We start from the raw sequence: 16294 nt of genomic DNA, 5'->3' as shown, positions 1-16294 counted from the left end.
TGTTATCCAAATCATTAATATAGATGACCAACAAACGTGGACCCAACACCAATCCCCATGGCACACCTCTGGTTGCAAGCCTGTAATCTGAATAACAGCCCTCCACTACCACCCTCTGTTTCCTTCCACTAAGCGAGTTTTCTATTCAATTGGCTAATGCACTCTGGATCCCATGTGATCTCACATTTTTGACTAGCTTACCTTGCAGTGTCATATACTAAGGAGTGAGTATAGGAATCGAGGGAGAAGTCAGAAGAACACACAAAATGCTGGAGGAACTTGGCAGGTCAGACAACATCCATGGAAATAATTAAACAATTGACATTTCGGGCTGAGATCCTTCATCGCGACTGGAAAGGAAGGGGAAAGAAGCCAGAATAACAAGATAGGGGGTGGGAGTACAAGCTACAAGTTGATAGGTGAAGCCGGGTGGGTGGAAAAGGTAAAGGGCTGGAGAAAAATGAATCTGATAGGAGAGGAGAGTGGATATTAGGAGCAAAGGAAGGAGGAGGGGAACCGGAGAGAGATGATCGGCAAGTGAGGAGAAGAGGGGAGTCAAAGTGGGGAATGGAAGTAGAGGGAAGGGCGGAAAGAGGGAAAATGATCAGAAGTTTGAGAAATCAATATTAATTCCGTCAGGTTGGAGGCTACCTAGGAGAAATGTGAGGTGTTGTTCCTCCAACCTGGTGAAGTGGTGCCCCAGTCTACTTCACCTTTATAGAGGTAGCTGCAGCAGATGCAATAGAAAACCCCAAAAGATCTGCAGTTGAAACATTGCTTCATCTGGAAGGACTGTTTAGAATCCTGAATGGAGATGAAGGAGGAGATGAATGGGCAGGGATAGCATTTCTTCCACTTGCAAAGGTAAGTGCCTGGAGAGAGGTTAGAAGCAAGAGACAAATAGACAAGGGAATCACAGAGAAACAATCACAGAAGAGAGTGGGAGTGGGAGAGGTAACAGGGTTTATATCTATCTATAACAGGGTTTCCGAACCTGGGGTCCATGGACCCCTTGGTACGGCTCATTGGCATAAAAAAGGTTGGGATTTCCTGATCTATAAATTCATCAATGACACAACTGTTGTTAGCAGAGTCACAGAAGATGACGAGGAGGCCTACAGAAGTGGGATAGATCAGCTATTTTAGCGGTGTCACAACAACCTGCACTCAGTGTCATTAAGACAAAGGAATTGATTGTAGGGGAAATCAGGAGAGAACACAACATTTCACCTTGAGGGATCAGCAGTGGAAAGACTGAGCAGTTTCAAGTTCCTGGATGTCAACATTCCTAAAGATCTATCTTGTGCCCAACATATTGATGCAATTATGAAGAAGGCACACCATCAGCTATACTTGTTACCTCAGTAAAGCAGCCAGCATGATAAAAGACCCCACCCACCCACCAATATTCTTTACTCTCCCCTTTCCCATTGGGCAGAAAATACAAAAGCTGAAAACACTTGCCACCAACCTCAAGGATATATCCCGCTGATAAGGTGGACTTTGACCTCACAATCTACCTTGCTATGATCTTACACTGCATTTACCTGCACTGTAATTACTCTGTGGCTTTTGCATGTCATTCTTCATTCTTATTGTTTTGCCTTGTTCTATCTCAGTGCACTGTGTAATGATCTGTAAGAACAACGTGCAATGACTCTTGATGAAGTGTTTCGGCCCGAAACGTCGTCACTACCTCCTCCCATAGATGCTATCTGGCCTGCTGAGTTCTGCCAGCATTTTGTGTTTTTATGCAAGACAAGTGTTTTTTTCCCCACTGTTTCTTGGTACATGTGGCAATAACAAGCCAATTCCAATAGTCTATAATTGTGTGACCTAGTATCAGTTCAGGTTCGTGAAGGAGCAGAGAAGGGCATGTGGTGAGCAGCAGCGATTATAGCTACAATGACATTCAAAGCTGCAGCACAAGACTACATGGACACCATGCAATATAAAATAGACAGCCAATCAATCCCATGGCCAATGGATCAAATCCAAGCCCTCACTCAGTCCAGTATGTTACATACCCCGTAACTGGGTTTACAGACCAGCAGAAATAGAAGAATCCGTTGGAGTCTGGTGGTACCGAAAACTACAGGTGTTTATTAGTAAACTACACTATACAGTATCAAAAATGCAAATATACATATAAAACAGGTTAGCAACAATAAACATAGAAGTGTAGGAATAATAATCAACAATAATAAACAAACTCTATCAACGTCTAGGGGTAAATGAATTGTTATAAGAGAATATAGAGTTCAGTTCAGTTCATGTGTGCTGAGGTAGTTGCGGTTGTTGTATGAGAGAGAGAGAGAGAGAGAGAGAGAGAGAGAGAGAGAGAGAGAGAGAGAGAGAGAGAGAGAGAGAGAGAGAGAGAGAGAGAGAGATTGAGCAGCTGCAGCCAGCAAACCTTCTGTTGTATTCTGATTCCATTGTACCGTTGTGGTCACTTGAGTATGACCCTCCGAGTCCCCACCGGTCCTGCCATCACACTGTGAGCTTTATTGACCGATTTCCTGATTCGGTCCTCAAAGCCCCCACCTTCCTGTGGGTGCTTAACACTCGGACAGTGTCCACTGGTGTGTCTGAGGGTGTCTCCCCACACCTGTCTTTTATCCCATTGACGGGGTATCAGCCATCCATCAACTCAAAATGACCATGTCCATCAAATCAGGCCACTCCTGCTGTCTCCTTAGGAATGTTAATGAGCAAAGTAACGTCCTTGCAGTGAAAGGTAAACAATCCAGGAAGAAGCCATAATACATAAATCAAATATGTCTTGCTCTCTCTTATCTGTAGCAGATGTTCCTGCCTCTGTGCTTCATCTCTCTCTCTCTCATTAGCAACGTAGCAATATCAATAGTTCATAGTTCTCGGGGGGTGGGGGAATGGTTAACTCTGCACCCCATTTCCATCAGGTCTGTTCATCACTCATAACAAGTATGAGCCAGGTATATAGTTAACAGAAGGAAGCTCTGAGAACATTGCACTGAATGAAGGGTACAGATTCTGAAAGCCAAAGACAAGGCTGAAACATCTACAATTATTTTCAACCAGAAGCCGACAGACCTTCCTCCTGACTTGCCCACTATCAAATAAAACGTCTTCAACCAATTCCATTCACCCCCTATGACATTAATGGCTGAAATTGCTAAATGCAGCATAGGTTACGGGACGAGAAGGCATTCTGTCTATGGAAATGAAGACTTTCGGTCCAGAACTACCCATTCTCCTGGCAAAGCTGTTCTGGTATAGACCAGAACTGATGTTTACCTAACAATGTGGAAAATTGCCCAGCTATGTTTTGTCCATAAAAAGGGAAAGATCTAATTAGCATCTAATCAACCTATCCAAAATAATCAATAATGCCAGTAAGTGCCACTGACTGTGCCATCAAGCAGTTCTTACTCACCAGTAACTTACTAACTGACACCCAGTTTGGGTTTCATCTCTCAGCTCAGCTCCAGACCTTATTCTAGTCTTTAAAGTCGGGATCCAGTGGCTGTATTGCACAGGTGAGGTGAGAATATAACAGGTTTATATGTGTGCAGAATCAAGGAGCCTGGTAAAACTTGTACCAATGAACCTCAAGAGAAAGCACTTCAATGGGCTGGAGTCATGCCTTCCAGTAAAGAAGCTGGATCTCATTCTTGGAGGTCCATCATCCCAGCCTCAAAAAAATAACAAGAGCTTCCCAGGGCAGTTCCCTAGAACCAACCACCTGCAGCTGTTGTACCCTCCTTTCATCAGGTGGGCCAAAATTGGGAAGTTCTATTGAATCACAATTCCTCGTCAAATTAAGTTTCCAATACCTACATATAAGAAGACCTAGACAAAATTAAGACAAAGAATGATGAGAATTAACATTCACACTGAAAAAGTGTCAGGCAAAAATCATCTCCAATGAGTAAGCATCTAAACGCTTATCCCTAACATTCAATACTTTTTCCGTCATCATTGTCTTACATTATTAGTATACTGGAGATCTCTACTGACCAGAAATTCAACTGTTAAACACAAGAGATTTTGTAGCTGCTGGAAATCTTGAGCAACACACACACAATGCTGAAGAAACTCAACAAGTCAGGCTGAGGGGAAACGAACAATCAATGTTTTGGGCCGAGATGCTTCAGTTATGACCGGATTCATAAGTACTTTGGCTTTGTGGTCAAAGGTTAGGCATCCTATTTTGTGTGATCAACTGCTGATAGCCCAAAGCCTTTATTTTATTTAAAAGGCAAAAGTACTTCCCCCTTGCCTAGAAGAGTGCAGCTTCAACAACACACACCTATACTATCCAGGCAAGCTGCATACACTACTAACTGATCGTAGCTGTGGTTTGTACGATCCACTGCAATTACTAGGTTATGTAAACTGCATCTCTCAAAACCCTGACCTCAACCACCAAGAAGATTAAGAACTTCAGGCACATGGGAATCCAACCACCTGTATATTCCCCTCCAAGTTCAACACTGTGCTGACTAGGAAATGTACTTCATTGGAGCAATATGAAAAGCCAAAAAAAAGAAGCCAGAATGGGAGTGGGATGGAAATTTAAAGGGACAGGGAACTGGAAGTTGAAGGTCATCTTTTTGGATTGGATGGAGGTGTCCGAAAAAAAATCACTCAATTAGTATTTGGCTAGTTAAATGTAGCGGAGATGACATTGTGAGCAATTCTAAACTCCAAGATGATGCAGGAATTGCTGTTTTACCTAGAGTCAGCATACCTGAATAGTGACAAATTAAGTAAAATTGAAGCCAATGTATTAATGAACTGAGACCTATTACTTTAAAAGTCAAGATTTATTGTTGAGCTGCTATTACATCTACCAGACTTTAGTGGAGGCTAGATAAACTCCCAATGTCAGGCTAAAATTTCAGTAGACGATATAACTTTAAAAAAAATTGAGGACTTGGCATAAAATAGCCTCTACAAAAACTGTACAATTTAGAGGAGATTATATTAATTCTTTAGTACAGCCACATGAAATGTATGCTGTTAGGAATAAGTATTTCTCAGGGCCCTGATGCATTTTGATTTGGAGCTGGAAAAAAATAGTTTGGGCATTGCAGGTATCCATTCCACATATAGCTGTGCTACCACATATCTGTGGGTTGATTTTTTTAAAAATGCCTAAAATATAAAGGTATCAGTTCTTGAATGTGATCATATTCATGACAGTTTTATCTTTGAAATAAAATAATCAAATGCTTGTTAGCAATTCAATTGTTTATTGAAATTGCAAGATAATAAATATTTACTATGACTTGCAATGATTTTTGGATATAAATCATAATTGCAGAACAATACAGATACAGAAAATATATTGTATATTCTATATAGTTATACACTGTTAAAGGTCAGTGTGTTGCTATATAATATAGAGATAGAGAATCTTTTAAATAATCAATTTTAAGACAACGTGTGTGTAACATTGAGTGTTTTTATTTGAGTTTCCCTCACTGATTTTGTTTATAACCTTACACTACACATTACAGTTACTCTCTGCAAAGCGTTTGCAATTCATAACTTTCAGGTAGGTTTCAACTTTGTGCATATCCTTCTTAAAACAAGCCAGGAGGCCATAGTTTTTCATCAATGCTTCCTCACTTAAATCTCCATTGAATCTGTCGTAGGAAAATTTCAGCCAGGCAAAACCTTGTGAAGAGCCTCCATCTTCTAGAGCCTGGGATGCAATTGAATGATTGCAGATTATTGGTAATTCTACATAAGAGAACATCTAACAGAGACACTGAATGCTTACTATATAATAGATTCTGAATAGCTTTGCTTTGTCTGTGCTCTTGTGACAATGTGGCACAATAAACATTAATTCATATTTCACATTAAGATTCATATAAAATTTTATGAGTCATCCATGGAAAATGATATGCTTCTTTATGTGCAACCCATGTCAAGCAAATAATTATAAAACATGAAGCAAAATCACTATATTAAATCATCTTGTACATATATGCGTTATTGGTCAAGAATATTATGAAGCCTGAGGGTTTAGATGTATGGTTATTTTGAAATCATGACCCTTAAATTTCCTAACTATTTTGAAACTAATATCACCTGACCTGCTTGATAAGAAATCTAATGTATTAATGAATAATAAAAAGACTCTGTGCTGCATATAATCCATTTCTTTGTATGGGAGGCTGAGTATCCTTGGAAACAAATCCTATGGCTGAGTCCTGTTTGTATATAACTTTACAGAAACATAGAAAAGATTAAAAAAATACTATCCAAATCTATGGATTCATTCTTTGCATTGATACAATTGTAATTTTCTTCTACTAATTTAACCTCTTCTGTTTCTATTTCACTATTTTAACATTTGAATTATTCAATGGCTAGCAAATATATTTATCCTTAATGTTTATGTTTGAGAATTATATTTACTTTTCCCCCATAAATTAATGGCTGTTGTAGTTAAAATTTCTGCAAACTGAACATAGTAGTCCTGCCGAAGGGTCTTGGCCCAAAATGTCAACTGTACTTTTTTCCATAGATGCTGCCTGGCCTGCTGAGTTTCTCCAGCATTTTATGTTGGAATTCCAGCATCTGCAGATTGTCTCTTGCTCATAATAGCTGGGATGCTAGGCTTTGAGATCGGGGTGGTGCAGTTGAACATTATATGTTCTATTAATTGCTTTAATTAGGAAACTGAAATAGTTAATATCATACTGACTCTTCGGTGATATTAATCTCTTATATATCATAGTTTTGCAGAAGAAGGTAAAATTTCCTACTTGTATGATTCTTCATTTCAATTTGAAGAAAGTTCACTCACAGTCATGAGTAGGTTGGAGTCACCAGCATTGATAATATTTGTAAGAGGAAGCTCAGAAATTGTGCTGTACTGTTGTATATTCTATGTTCTATTTACTATTGCATCTTACTATTTATTGCATGATAACACTTTCTATTTCTGGGGGGTGGCAGGGAAAAAACCAGAACTTTACACTTTTGTAAGCTTCACATTTGTACTGCAACAAATAGTCTCTTAAAATCTACCTATAATGTATAGATTTGATTACCTGCTCACTGATGAATACTTCTATTGTCAATTCTCTTATGTTTTGAAATATTCATGAAAGTACCCACACACACAAAATCAGGAAGTTTGCTGATAAATACTGTAATTATAGCTCAATAAACAATTACAAATTCGCACAGCTCAGGAAGATAAGGTATTTATAGTATTTTACAGTGGGTTAGCCGGCTGACTGGATACATTTATCCCTTCTGGTATGATTTCAGCTTAATAATAGAGGAAAAGGCTGTAAAAAATCATCCTATAGCAAATTATTGTGTGATGAGTTCCTGACTCTCCGTTACATGGAATAATGATGACAATGAGATAATGACACGTTCATGGTGCAGAATTTGGACCATGAATAATGTTTTATAATTATAGCAATGCCTTATGCAAAATTATGATGGGAGTAATAGTAATACTGCACACTCTTACTTTCATCAGAGCATAGATGCCTTCTTCTAGGTCCCTTAGTTTGTCATAGACTCTGTCCGAGGTCCTGAAAGCTCTACTGTTCTGAATTGGATTGAGCCAGGACTGAATGAGAAGCAGTGAGTATAGCAGCAGCTCCCTGTCCTAGGAAACAGAGAGCATCAGGTAAATATCAATTTCAGTTAGAAGACAAATGACTTTTCCCTGTGAAAGAAGCCATGGAACATGCAAAATATTCTTTCCTGAATCCCCCATCACCACCAGCACTTTTATGCAAATAAATCTGAGCAGTTACACTAATTTGTTGTGTTCTGCATGTTTCCCAGTCAGAAACATACCTGATGGAGTTGCTTTCATGGAAAAGAAAGAAAAACAGATTGAAGATGCTGAAAAGCTGAAATAAAGACAGCGAGAGTGTGGAATGTTCAGCTGGTCAGAGAGCAACTTAAGAAAGAGTTCCTTCAGAAGATTGTTGCTGTACATTCCTGCAACTGCAATTTCTTTTTCCAAGAGTTTTTGGATTTCTGCAGACCAGCTAACTATCCCCAACACACTTTACTTCTTATTTCAGAATTATTTTTGACTAGTAACAGTCTTAAAGTTAATGCAAGAGAAAGTAGGATACCCATATTCTAATAATTGGGCATAATTATTTAGGCAATATATTTTCATTGAGAACTTGCTGAACATCTTCATGTTGCCTGCAAGAACTGTTAGCTATGGAACAAATGAGTTACATGAAATGAAAAGCTGAAGATAATTTCTAATTCACTTTTATTTAATTACCGATCTTTGTTGTGCGTCTTCTTTACCAGTAGGTGCTGGGATAGTCTCAGACTGGCAGAAAACAGAAGGTGAACTCTTATGGGAATGGCGCTGCTCTTCTGGGATATATTTTCGTTCCTGTTGGAATTTAAATGCACAAATGAGATGTATATTTCTACAACAAGCAAATTGATTAAGCATATTTTGTTTCCTATAAGTCACATAGGATTTACTACATACAAAATCTTTGCAGGTTTCTGCAGCAATCAGATGCAGGTGCTGTGCCCTGTGCACAGCCTTGGCGAACATATCAGATAGAGACAGCAATGGGTACGCTTCCAGATCCCTGGGGCATTGCATCGAAACCAACATCAGGGTCAAAACAATGGAATATAGTGATAAACCTAATGAAGGAAGGGAAACAATTATAAGTAATAATGCAACAACATTGGGGGATAATTTTGAAAGTTAGTTTAAAAAGTGGTAGTAGGAAAGGCGCATAATGCTTTATATTGTGAAAGTAGTCTAATTGTTTTAGACCTCCAAAGATATACAAGTAAAAGAAACAATATGTTTTAAAAATTGACACACAAACAATCTAATTTCATCATGAACTTCAAAGGTCCCTGGAGTCATCCAACTGTTCTACTTTGACACAGAGTGACTTCAATGTTGTAACCAGAAACATTGAACAGTTTGAGAATAATATCAAAAAGTGTTCCAGATGCTAACGTGTTCATTGTCAAAAGGTACATTGTTTACAATGAAGATAATAAAAATGACATTAATGAGCAAAATAATTTGAAAATTAAACAGAGAATGGTTGGATGGATGATGAAAGAAAATTCTTTGAATGACAATGTACAAAATTGAGTTTGCTAAGTTAATGAAAAGTAAGTTAGCAGAAAAAAGTTAACTACCCTGACTGTTACCTGAAGCCATCTTGTTAATGTCACTGTGCATAAAACACAGCATGCACCAAAATACGATAAGAGTAACCAGTTCACAGTTTTCTAACATTCCCTACAACTCATCAATTGCATATATATAGTCAGGAATCCATGCATATATTTAACACTTGTTGACGACATGATATTATTGACATATAAAAAAACAAAGTGTTCTGAACTTAATATACATGTTGTTTTCATTATTGTTGGAAAACAGGATTATTCCATTGTCAAATGTGTTCCTGGAAGTTCCCGATGCTATTTCTATGTTCCGGTAGATGTTCTCTCCCACCATTTAATGACATAGGCATTTAGTAATGTGAACAAATGACAGAAAAACAAGAAATTATATGTTTTTATTAAGTGTTCCAACCAAGTATACATCCAGTGTTTCAACTGTCTTTTAATTTGACCCAGGGGGAACAAAAACAAGCTCATTGGTTGGTAAATGTCAGCAGTATACTTTTCATAGTATTAGGAAAGAATAACTAAAAGAGGCATCTCTGTTTGCTGAGTTGTGCTTGCAATTATTATACTTTCAATAATGCATTATCACTTTGACATTAAGCAGTAATCTTCCTCCCACATCTCATAGTCAGAAGTCCATGCACTGGAGATGTCCTTTTTGCCTGATCGCAAAGGTTTAGTAGAATTTTGGACAAAGTAATGTTCTGTCATCCACAGCTACTTGAAAAATAGTACTCTGTTGAAAATCTATTGATGTGTTTTTCTTTGAGTATATTTAGACAGGACCCTGAAAAATAAAACCAATTTCTGGGGCAAACTTACTTTCTGCCATTTATTTCAAACCAGTTATCTACAGTTGTTTTTGGATTTTACATGTAAAACAAAGTCTGAATTATAACAGGCAAAAGGAGAAAATAGTAACGTACACTAGCATTAGTAGGGCACCTGCAAACTTGACTTCCAGTTATATTATGTTGTCATGATTCTCAACAACAGGAATATAGGTTTTAAAGTTTAAAAATCATTGTGTTTAGAAAAAAGTTTGAGTACACAACTCAAACAACACTTACATATAGAGCTGTGCACATTCATCTATAAACAGAAAAGATAATTTTCCATTTAGTGTAAAATTTAAACTCTAAAGTAACACACAAGCCATATTTCAAACAATGTTTGTTTCCAAAGATGATTAAACTGTTAAGCAGTTTTAGAATTTTACTTGATTATCTTACAGTTGTACATTTTAATTGTTACACACTTTCATGAATTCAGTTTTATCAGCTTTGTATAATACAAATATTAATACTTGTGATAGTCAAGTAAATAGTTGTTGAAGTTGATTGAGAGTTCATACAAATTATAATTCAGCAACAGAGTTCATTCAGCCAATGATGGTATGATTGTTGGAAAAGGGATTAATAATATCACTTCAACAATTTATTTGCTAAATTGACCATCTTTAGTTTCCACCAATACAATTATTGTTAACTCACAAAACAATGCAACTGCAATATTTAGCCTGTTGTACAAATAAATTGAGGCAGATGTTTAAAACACAAATCAAATGAATACTTTTCATGGACAGCAGGAGGTTCCCTCTAATGTTTCAAATAGTGAAATGGTTGACCCTGGAAGAATACTGAACAATGTATATTTACTGCCAAAATTGTTGTTAACTTATGTTTGTAAATTCTGAGATCAATATGGAATAAAATTTACTTTCAGTCAAGAGAATATGTCTTCCCAGTCTGATTTTCTTTTTAATTAGTAACATCAAATCTGTAACTCTTTCTACACACGCTGACCTGCTGAGTATTTCCAACATTTTCTGTTTTGATCATATTTTGAAGGTGTCCTTTTTATGCTACCTAGTTTTATCTCCAATATTCAGTTAAAATTTAAAAACTTCTTGTGAAGTACTTCGAATATTAAGAAATGTGTCTATATCTATACACACAGTCATCACCCAGATTCTTGTGTCTCCATTAGCTATCATGCAGTCCCTTGCATCTTCAGCAGCTATCACCAGTGTGGACAAATGAAAGATAAATCATTCATGTTTGAGTACTTGTTTAGAGGCTCTAGCCAGTAGAGTAGAATAAGAAGAAACAGTGAATTGGCTATATGTAGACTTTCAGAATACAGCTCCTAAGTAGCATCACAAGAGGTTATAACAAAAGTTAACTTGGTGATAGTTACTGAAGACACAGACGACTGGATGATAATTAATATAGAGACAAGAGTCTGAGTGATAGTTAATGGAGACACAAGAGATTGCAAATGCTGAAATGTGGTGCAGAAAAGAGCTGCTGGAGGAACTCAGCTGGTCAGTCAGCATCTGTGGAGGGAAATGGATAGTTGATGTTACAAGTCAGAAAAATTAATGCCTCTTCTGTCATTTCCTCTCTCCTTCTAAGCTACCCAGGGCCCTAAAAACACCTTTCTTTCCATAATCTCCTCCCAAGCCCACTGAGGCCCTCCCTTGGTCAGGGTCAACCATGGACATGTGTCCCAGCTGTCTATGTGATACACAAGCCAGGGCTGTACGATACGGAGAGCATGCTGTTGCCCATGTAGCAGACTCCCCCTCTCCATGCAACTGATGAATCCAAAGGAATGGCAGAGACTGATACAGTTTGACACTAGCAGTGTCACAGGACTCCAGTTCCAGAATTTTCCTTGAGGTTTACTCCAAAGCCTTCCCTATAAGTGGGTATATCTGCAAGGCAGCAGAGATTGGAGATCAGAGTTTTCATTCTTTTAGATGAGCTGCGAATCTCAGCTGATGAGCCCCATCTACCCAAAGCAACTGGTGTTAAGGTACCAATAACACATCTTTGTCCCTTCTCCTGTCAGTAGAAATGGTTTCACTGCGCTTAGTAGCTAAGCCACATGTGAAGGCCAGGAGCTGGACTTGGTTGTCAGAAGCTATTTGAGATGCACACCATTGGGGCAATTTAATAGCTACTGGGAGCTTATCCCCACTACCACCCCTGGCTATAACAATCTTAAGAACCACCAGCCCACTAAATAGTATATATAATATGACAATATATTATGTTTTTCTCTTTTTGTACTTGCACAGTTTGTTGTCTTTTGCACACTGGTTGTTTGTCCGTGCCATTGAGTGTGGTCTTTCATTGATTCTATTGTGTTTCTTGGGCTTACTGTGAATGCCTGCAAGAAAAAGAATCTCTGGGTTGTATATGGTGGCATATATGTACTTTGATAATAAATTTGATAATAAACCACCAGGAGTAAGATATGTTAAAGTGCCGGGGTTAGGACTCAATGTATTTAAGTAAACTACTTAAGAACTTTTTAAAAGATATTATTAATGCTTTTTGAGAGGGTGATTTTAGATACATATCATATTTTTACTGAGTTAAGTATTGTATGTAATTAGTTTTGCTACAATAAGTGTATGGGACATTGGAAAAAATGTTGAATTTCCCCATGGGGATGAATAAAGTATCTATCTATCTATCTATCTATCTATCTAAATTTACTTTGAACTTTGTATCACCCAGTTTCTTTTTCCTGCTCCACCTACACCATCTCTCCATCACCTACACACTTTTCCAACACCATTTTCCTGTCTGTCCATCCTATCCCACCAGCATTTTGTGTGTGTTGCTATCCCTTGCTCTACCCTTTTCTATTGGGTTTCATCTTCTCCAGGCCCTTGTTCCCTCACCTATCACTTTCCATCTTCTTTTGCTTGATACACCCTTTCCTCTCCCACTTGACTCCATCTGCCAATCAATCCCTCCTCACCTGGATTCACCTATCGCTTTCTAGCTCTTGCTCACCTCTGTCCCCTCTTTACTTTTAGACCTGATATGGGATCCATTTAGACTATCCATCTCCCTCCACAGTTGCTGCCTGACCTGTTGAGCTCCTGTAGCAGCTTGTTCTCTGCTATCAGTGTTAAGTCATTGAATGCATTCCAAACTGAAATAGACAAATTTCCATTATTAACTGAATCAAAGGATGCAGGGTTGGATAAAATCCACAATCATCCATGATTACACTGAACGGTGAAGCAGGCAGCAGGATCCAAATGGCGTATACCTCCATCCTTTCGCTATGTAGCATGGTGGTGAAGTCGCTCACAATCACGTTCTAAATTACTTTTCATGATACAGACTCTGCCAGTGAGGCTGACATTTATTGTACATCCCTAATTATGACAGTCATGGGAGATTTCAACATGCAGGTCGATTGGGAAAATCAGGTCAGTAACGGATCTCAAGAGATTGAGATTGTTGAATGTCTACGAGCTGGCTTTTTAGAGCAGTAAAGTCTGACATAGCAGTATTTCAGTGAAGTAAGGGAAATTACAGTGGTATGAGAGAGGAGTTGGCCAAAGTAAATTGGAAACAGCTGCTGACACGAATGACAGCTGAGCAGTAATGGCACGAGTTTCTGGGAAAAATGAGGAAGGCACAGGACAGATATATTCCAAAAATGAAGAAATATTCAAATGGCAAAATAGAACAACCGTTGCTGATAATGGAAGTCCAAGCTAATGTAAAAACAAAAGAGAGGGCATACAACAAAGCAAAAATTAGCAGGAAGATAAAGGATTGGGAAGCTTTTAAAAACCTATAGAGAGTAACTAAAAGAATCATTGGAAGGGAAAAATGAAATATGAAAGCAAGCAAGCAAACAATATCAAAATGGATAGTAAAAGCTTTTTCAAAAATATAAACGAGAGATGAGTGTGGATATTGGGCCACTAGAAAATGAGGCCAGAGAAATAATAACGGAGACAAGGGGATGATAGATGAAGTAAATGAGTATTTTGCATCAGTCTTCACTGCGGAAGACGCTAGCAGTGTGCCAGGTGTTGAAGGGTGTGAGTGAAGAGAAGTGAGTGCAGTTACTATTACAAGGGAGAAGGTGCTCAAAAAGCTGAAAGACCCAAGGGTACATAAGTCACCTGGGCCAGGTGAACTGCACCCTAAGGTTCTGAAAGAGGTAGCATAGGAGATTGTGGAGGCATTAGCAATGATCTTTCAAAAATCATTGGACCCTGGCATGGTGCCAGAGGACTGGAAAATTGCAAATGTCACTCCACTCTTTAAGAAAGGAGGAAGGCAGCAGAAAGGAAATTATAGACTAATTAGCCTGACCGCAGAGGTTGGGAAGAGTGCATGGAATGTGCTGCCGACAACAGTGGTGGAGGCAGATATGATAGGGTCTTTTAAGAGACTCCACGACAGGTGCATGGAGCTCAGAAAAATAGAGGGCTATAGGTAATCCTAGCTAATTTCTAAGGTAAGGACATGTTCAGCACAGCTTTGTGGGCCGAAGGGCCTGTATTGCGCCGTAGGTTTTCTATGTTTCTATTTCATGAGGACTTGAATACAAGAGCAGGGATGTGATGCTGAGGCTTTATAAAGCACTGGTGAGGCCTCACCTTGAGTATTGTGAACAAGTTTGGGCTCCTTATCTAAAAAAAGTTGTGCTGCCATTGGAGAGTGTCCAGAGGAGGCTCACAAGAATGATTCCGGGAAAGAAAGGATTATCATATGAGAAACATTTGTTTGCTCTGGGCCTGTACTCGCTGGAATTCAGAAGGATGAGGGGGGATCTCATTGAAACCTTTTGAATGTTAAAAGGCCTAGACAGAGTAGATGTGGAAAGGATTTTTCCCATGGTGGGGGAGTCTAGAACAAGAGGGCACAGCCTCAGAATAAAAGGGTGTCCATTTAAAACAGAGTGTGGTGAATTTGTGGAATTTGGTACCACAAGGAGCTGTGGAGACCAGGTCATTGGGTTCATTTAAGGCAGAGCTTGATCTGTTCTTGATTGGACACAGCATCAAAGTTTACAGGGAGAAGGCCGTGAATGGGGTTGAGGAGGGTAAAAATGATCAGCCATGATTGAATGGTGCAACAGTATCGATTGGCCAAGTGGCTTAATTCTGCCCCTTTGCCTTGTGGTCTTCTGGTCTTATAGTCTAATTTCTCTTGAAAAGTTGGTGGGTAGCCACCACCTTGAAATTTTGCAATCCTGATGTGTAACACAATCCTTATGTGTTAAATCTTTATGGGTGGAGTTAAGAAGTTGCAAGGGTTAAAAAAAAACATTATGGGAATCATATATTGGTCTCCAAATAGTAGCCAAGATATGGGGTTAAGATTGCAAGGGGAATTGGAAAAGGCATGTAATAAGGGTAATGACACAATTGTAATGGGGGATTTCAATATGCAAGGGGATTGGGAAAATTGGTTTGGTGTTGGAATTTATTGAATGCCTACAACATGGCTTTTTAGAGCAACTTGTGCTTGAGCCTACTTGGGAAAGGCAATCTTAGATTGGGTGTTGTGTAATAACCCAGATACAGTATTGTTAGGGAGCTTAACATAAAGGAACCCTTAGGAGGCAGTGATCATAATATGGTTGAATTCATACTGCAGTTTGAGAGGTAGATGCATAAGTCAGATGTATCTGTATCGCAATGGAATAAAGGGAATTACAGAGGCACGAGAGAGGAGCTTGCCCAGGTGGATTGGAGGAGGATACTGGCGGGGATGACAGCAGAGCAGAGATGGCTGAAGTTTCTGGGAAGAGTTCATGAGGCACAGGATAGACATGTCCCACAGAGGAAGTTCTCATATGGCAGGGGTAGGCAACCCTGGCTGACAAAGGAGGTAAAGGACTGCATAAAAGCCAAGGAAAGGGCATATAAGGTAGTAAAAGTGAGTGAGAAGTCAGATGATTGGGGAGCTTTTAAAATCCACCAAAAGGCAACTAAAAACTCTAAGAAGGGAAAAGATAAGACATGAGGGCAGACTAGCCAATAATATAAAGCAGGACATGAAAAGTTTTTTCAGTTATATCAAGAGTAAAAGGGAGGTGAGAGTTGATATTGGACCACTGGGAAATGATGCTGATGAGGTAGTAATAGGGGACAAAGAAATGGCAGATGAACTTAATAAGCACTTTGCATCAGTCTTCACTGTGGAAGACATTAGCAGTGTGCCAGAGTGTCAGGGAGCAGGAGTAAATACCATTGCTATTACAAAGGAAAAAGTACTAGGCAAACTGAAAGGTCTTAAGGTGGATAAGTCACCTGGACCAGCTAGACTACATCCCAGAGTCTTGAAAGTGATTGCTG

The 16294-nt window shown here is 38.8% G+C and overlaps 1 protein-coding gene across 2 annotated transcripts; it reads right to left on the bottom strand.

Annotated features, from left to right (window-relative positions):
* Positions 1-5217: 5217 nt before the first annotated feature.
* Positions 5218-9278, bottom strand: LOC140741033 (somatotropin). 2 transcript variants are annotated; one of them, XM_073070671.1, is made up of 5 exons: positions 9181-9278; positions 8489-8652; positions 8270-8386; positions 7487-7627; positions 5218-5692 (listed from the first exon to the last, which is right to left on the bottom strand). In XM_073070671.1, exons 1-5 carry the CDS (start codon positions 9266-9268, stop codon positions 5492-5494), a joined length of 711 nt encoding a protein of 236 aa, XP_072926772.1. In that variant the 5' UTR covers positions 9269-9278; the 3' UTR covers positions 5218-5491. The 2 variants fall into 2 exon arrangements, with proteins under 2 accessions (XP_072926772.1, XP_072926771.1); XM_073070670.1 differs by having other exon boundaries at positions 9169-9270.
* Between the last annotated feature and the right edge of the window lie 7016 nt (positions 9279-16294).

This window comes from Hemitrygon akajei, chromosome 18, assembly GCF_048418815.1.
Source record: "Hemitrygon akajei chromosome 18, sHemAka1.3, whole genome shotgun sequence".
Lineage (NCBI taxonomy): Eukaryota > Metazoa > Chordata > Chondrichthyes > Myliobatiformes > Dasyatidae > Hemitrygon > Hemitrygon akajei.
Note: the sequence above shows the minus strand (reverse complement) of the source record. Positions and strands in the feature narration are given on the sequence as shown.

What these genes read in the sequence shown, in the direction of transcription:
- LOC140741033 (XM_073070670.1), bottom strand. Translation starts at nt 9,268, where the DNA reads ATGTTAGAAAACTGTGAACTGGTTACTCTTATCGTATTTTGGTGCATG. An exon ending in CAGAAACCTGCAAAGATTTT is followed by an intron (nt 8,387 to 8,488) that starts GTATGTAGTAAA and finishes AAATTCCAACAG; the next exon opens with GAACGAAAATATATCCCAGA. An exon ending in AAGACGCACAACAAAGATCG is followed by an intron (nt 7,628 to 8,269) that starts GTAATTAAATAA and finishes TCTGTTTCCTAG; the next exon opens with GACAGGGAGCTGCTGCTATA.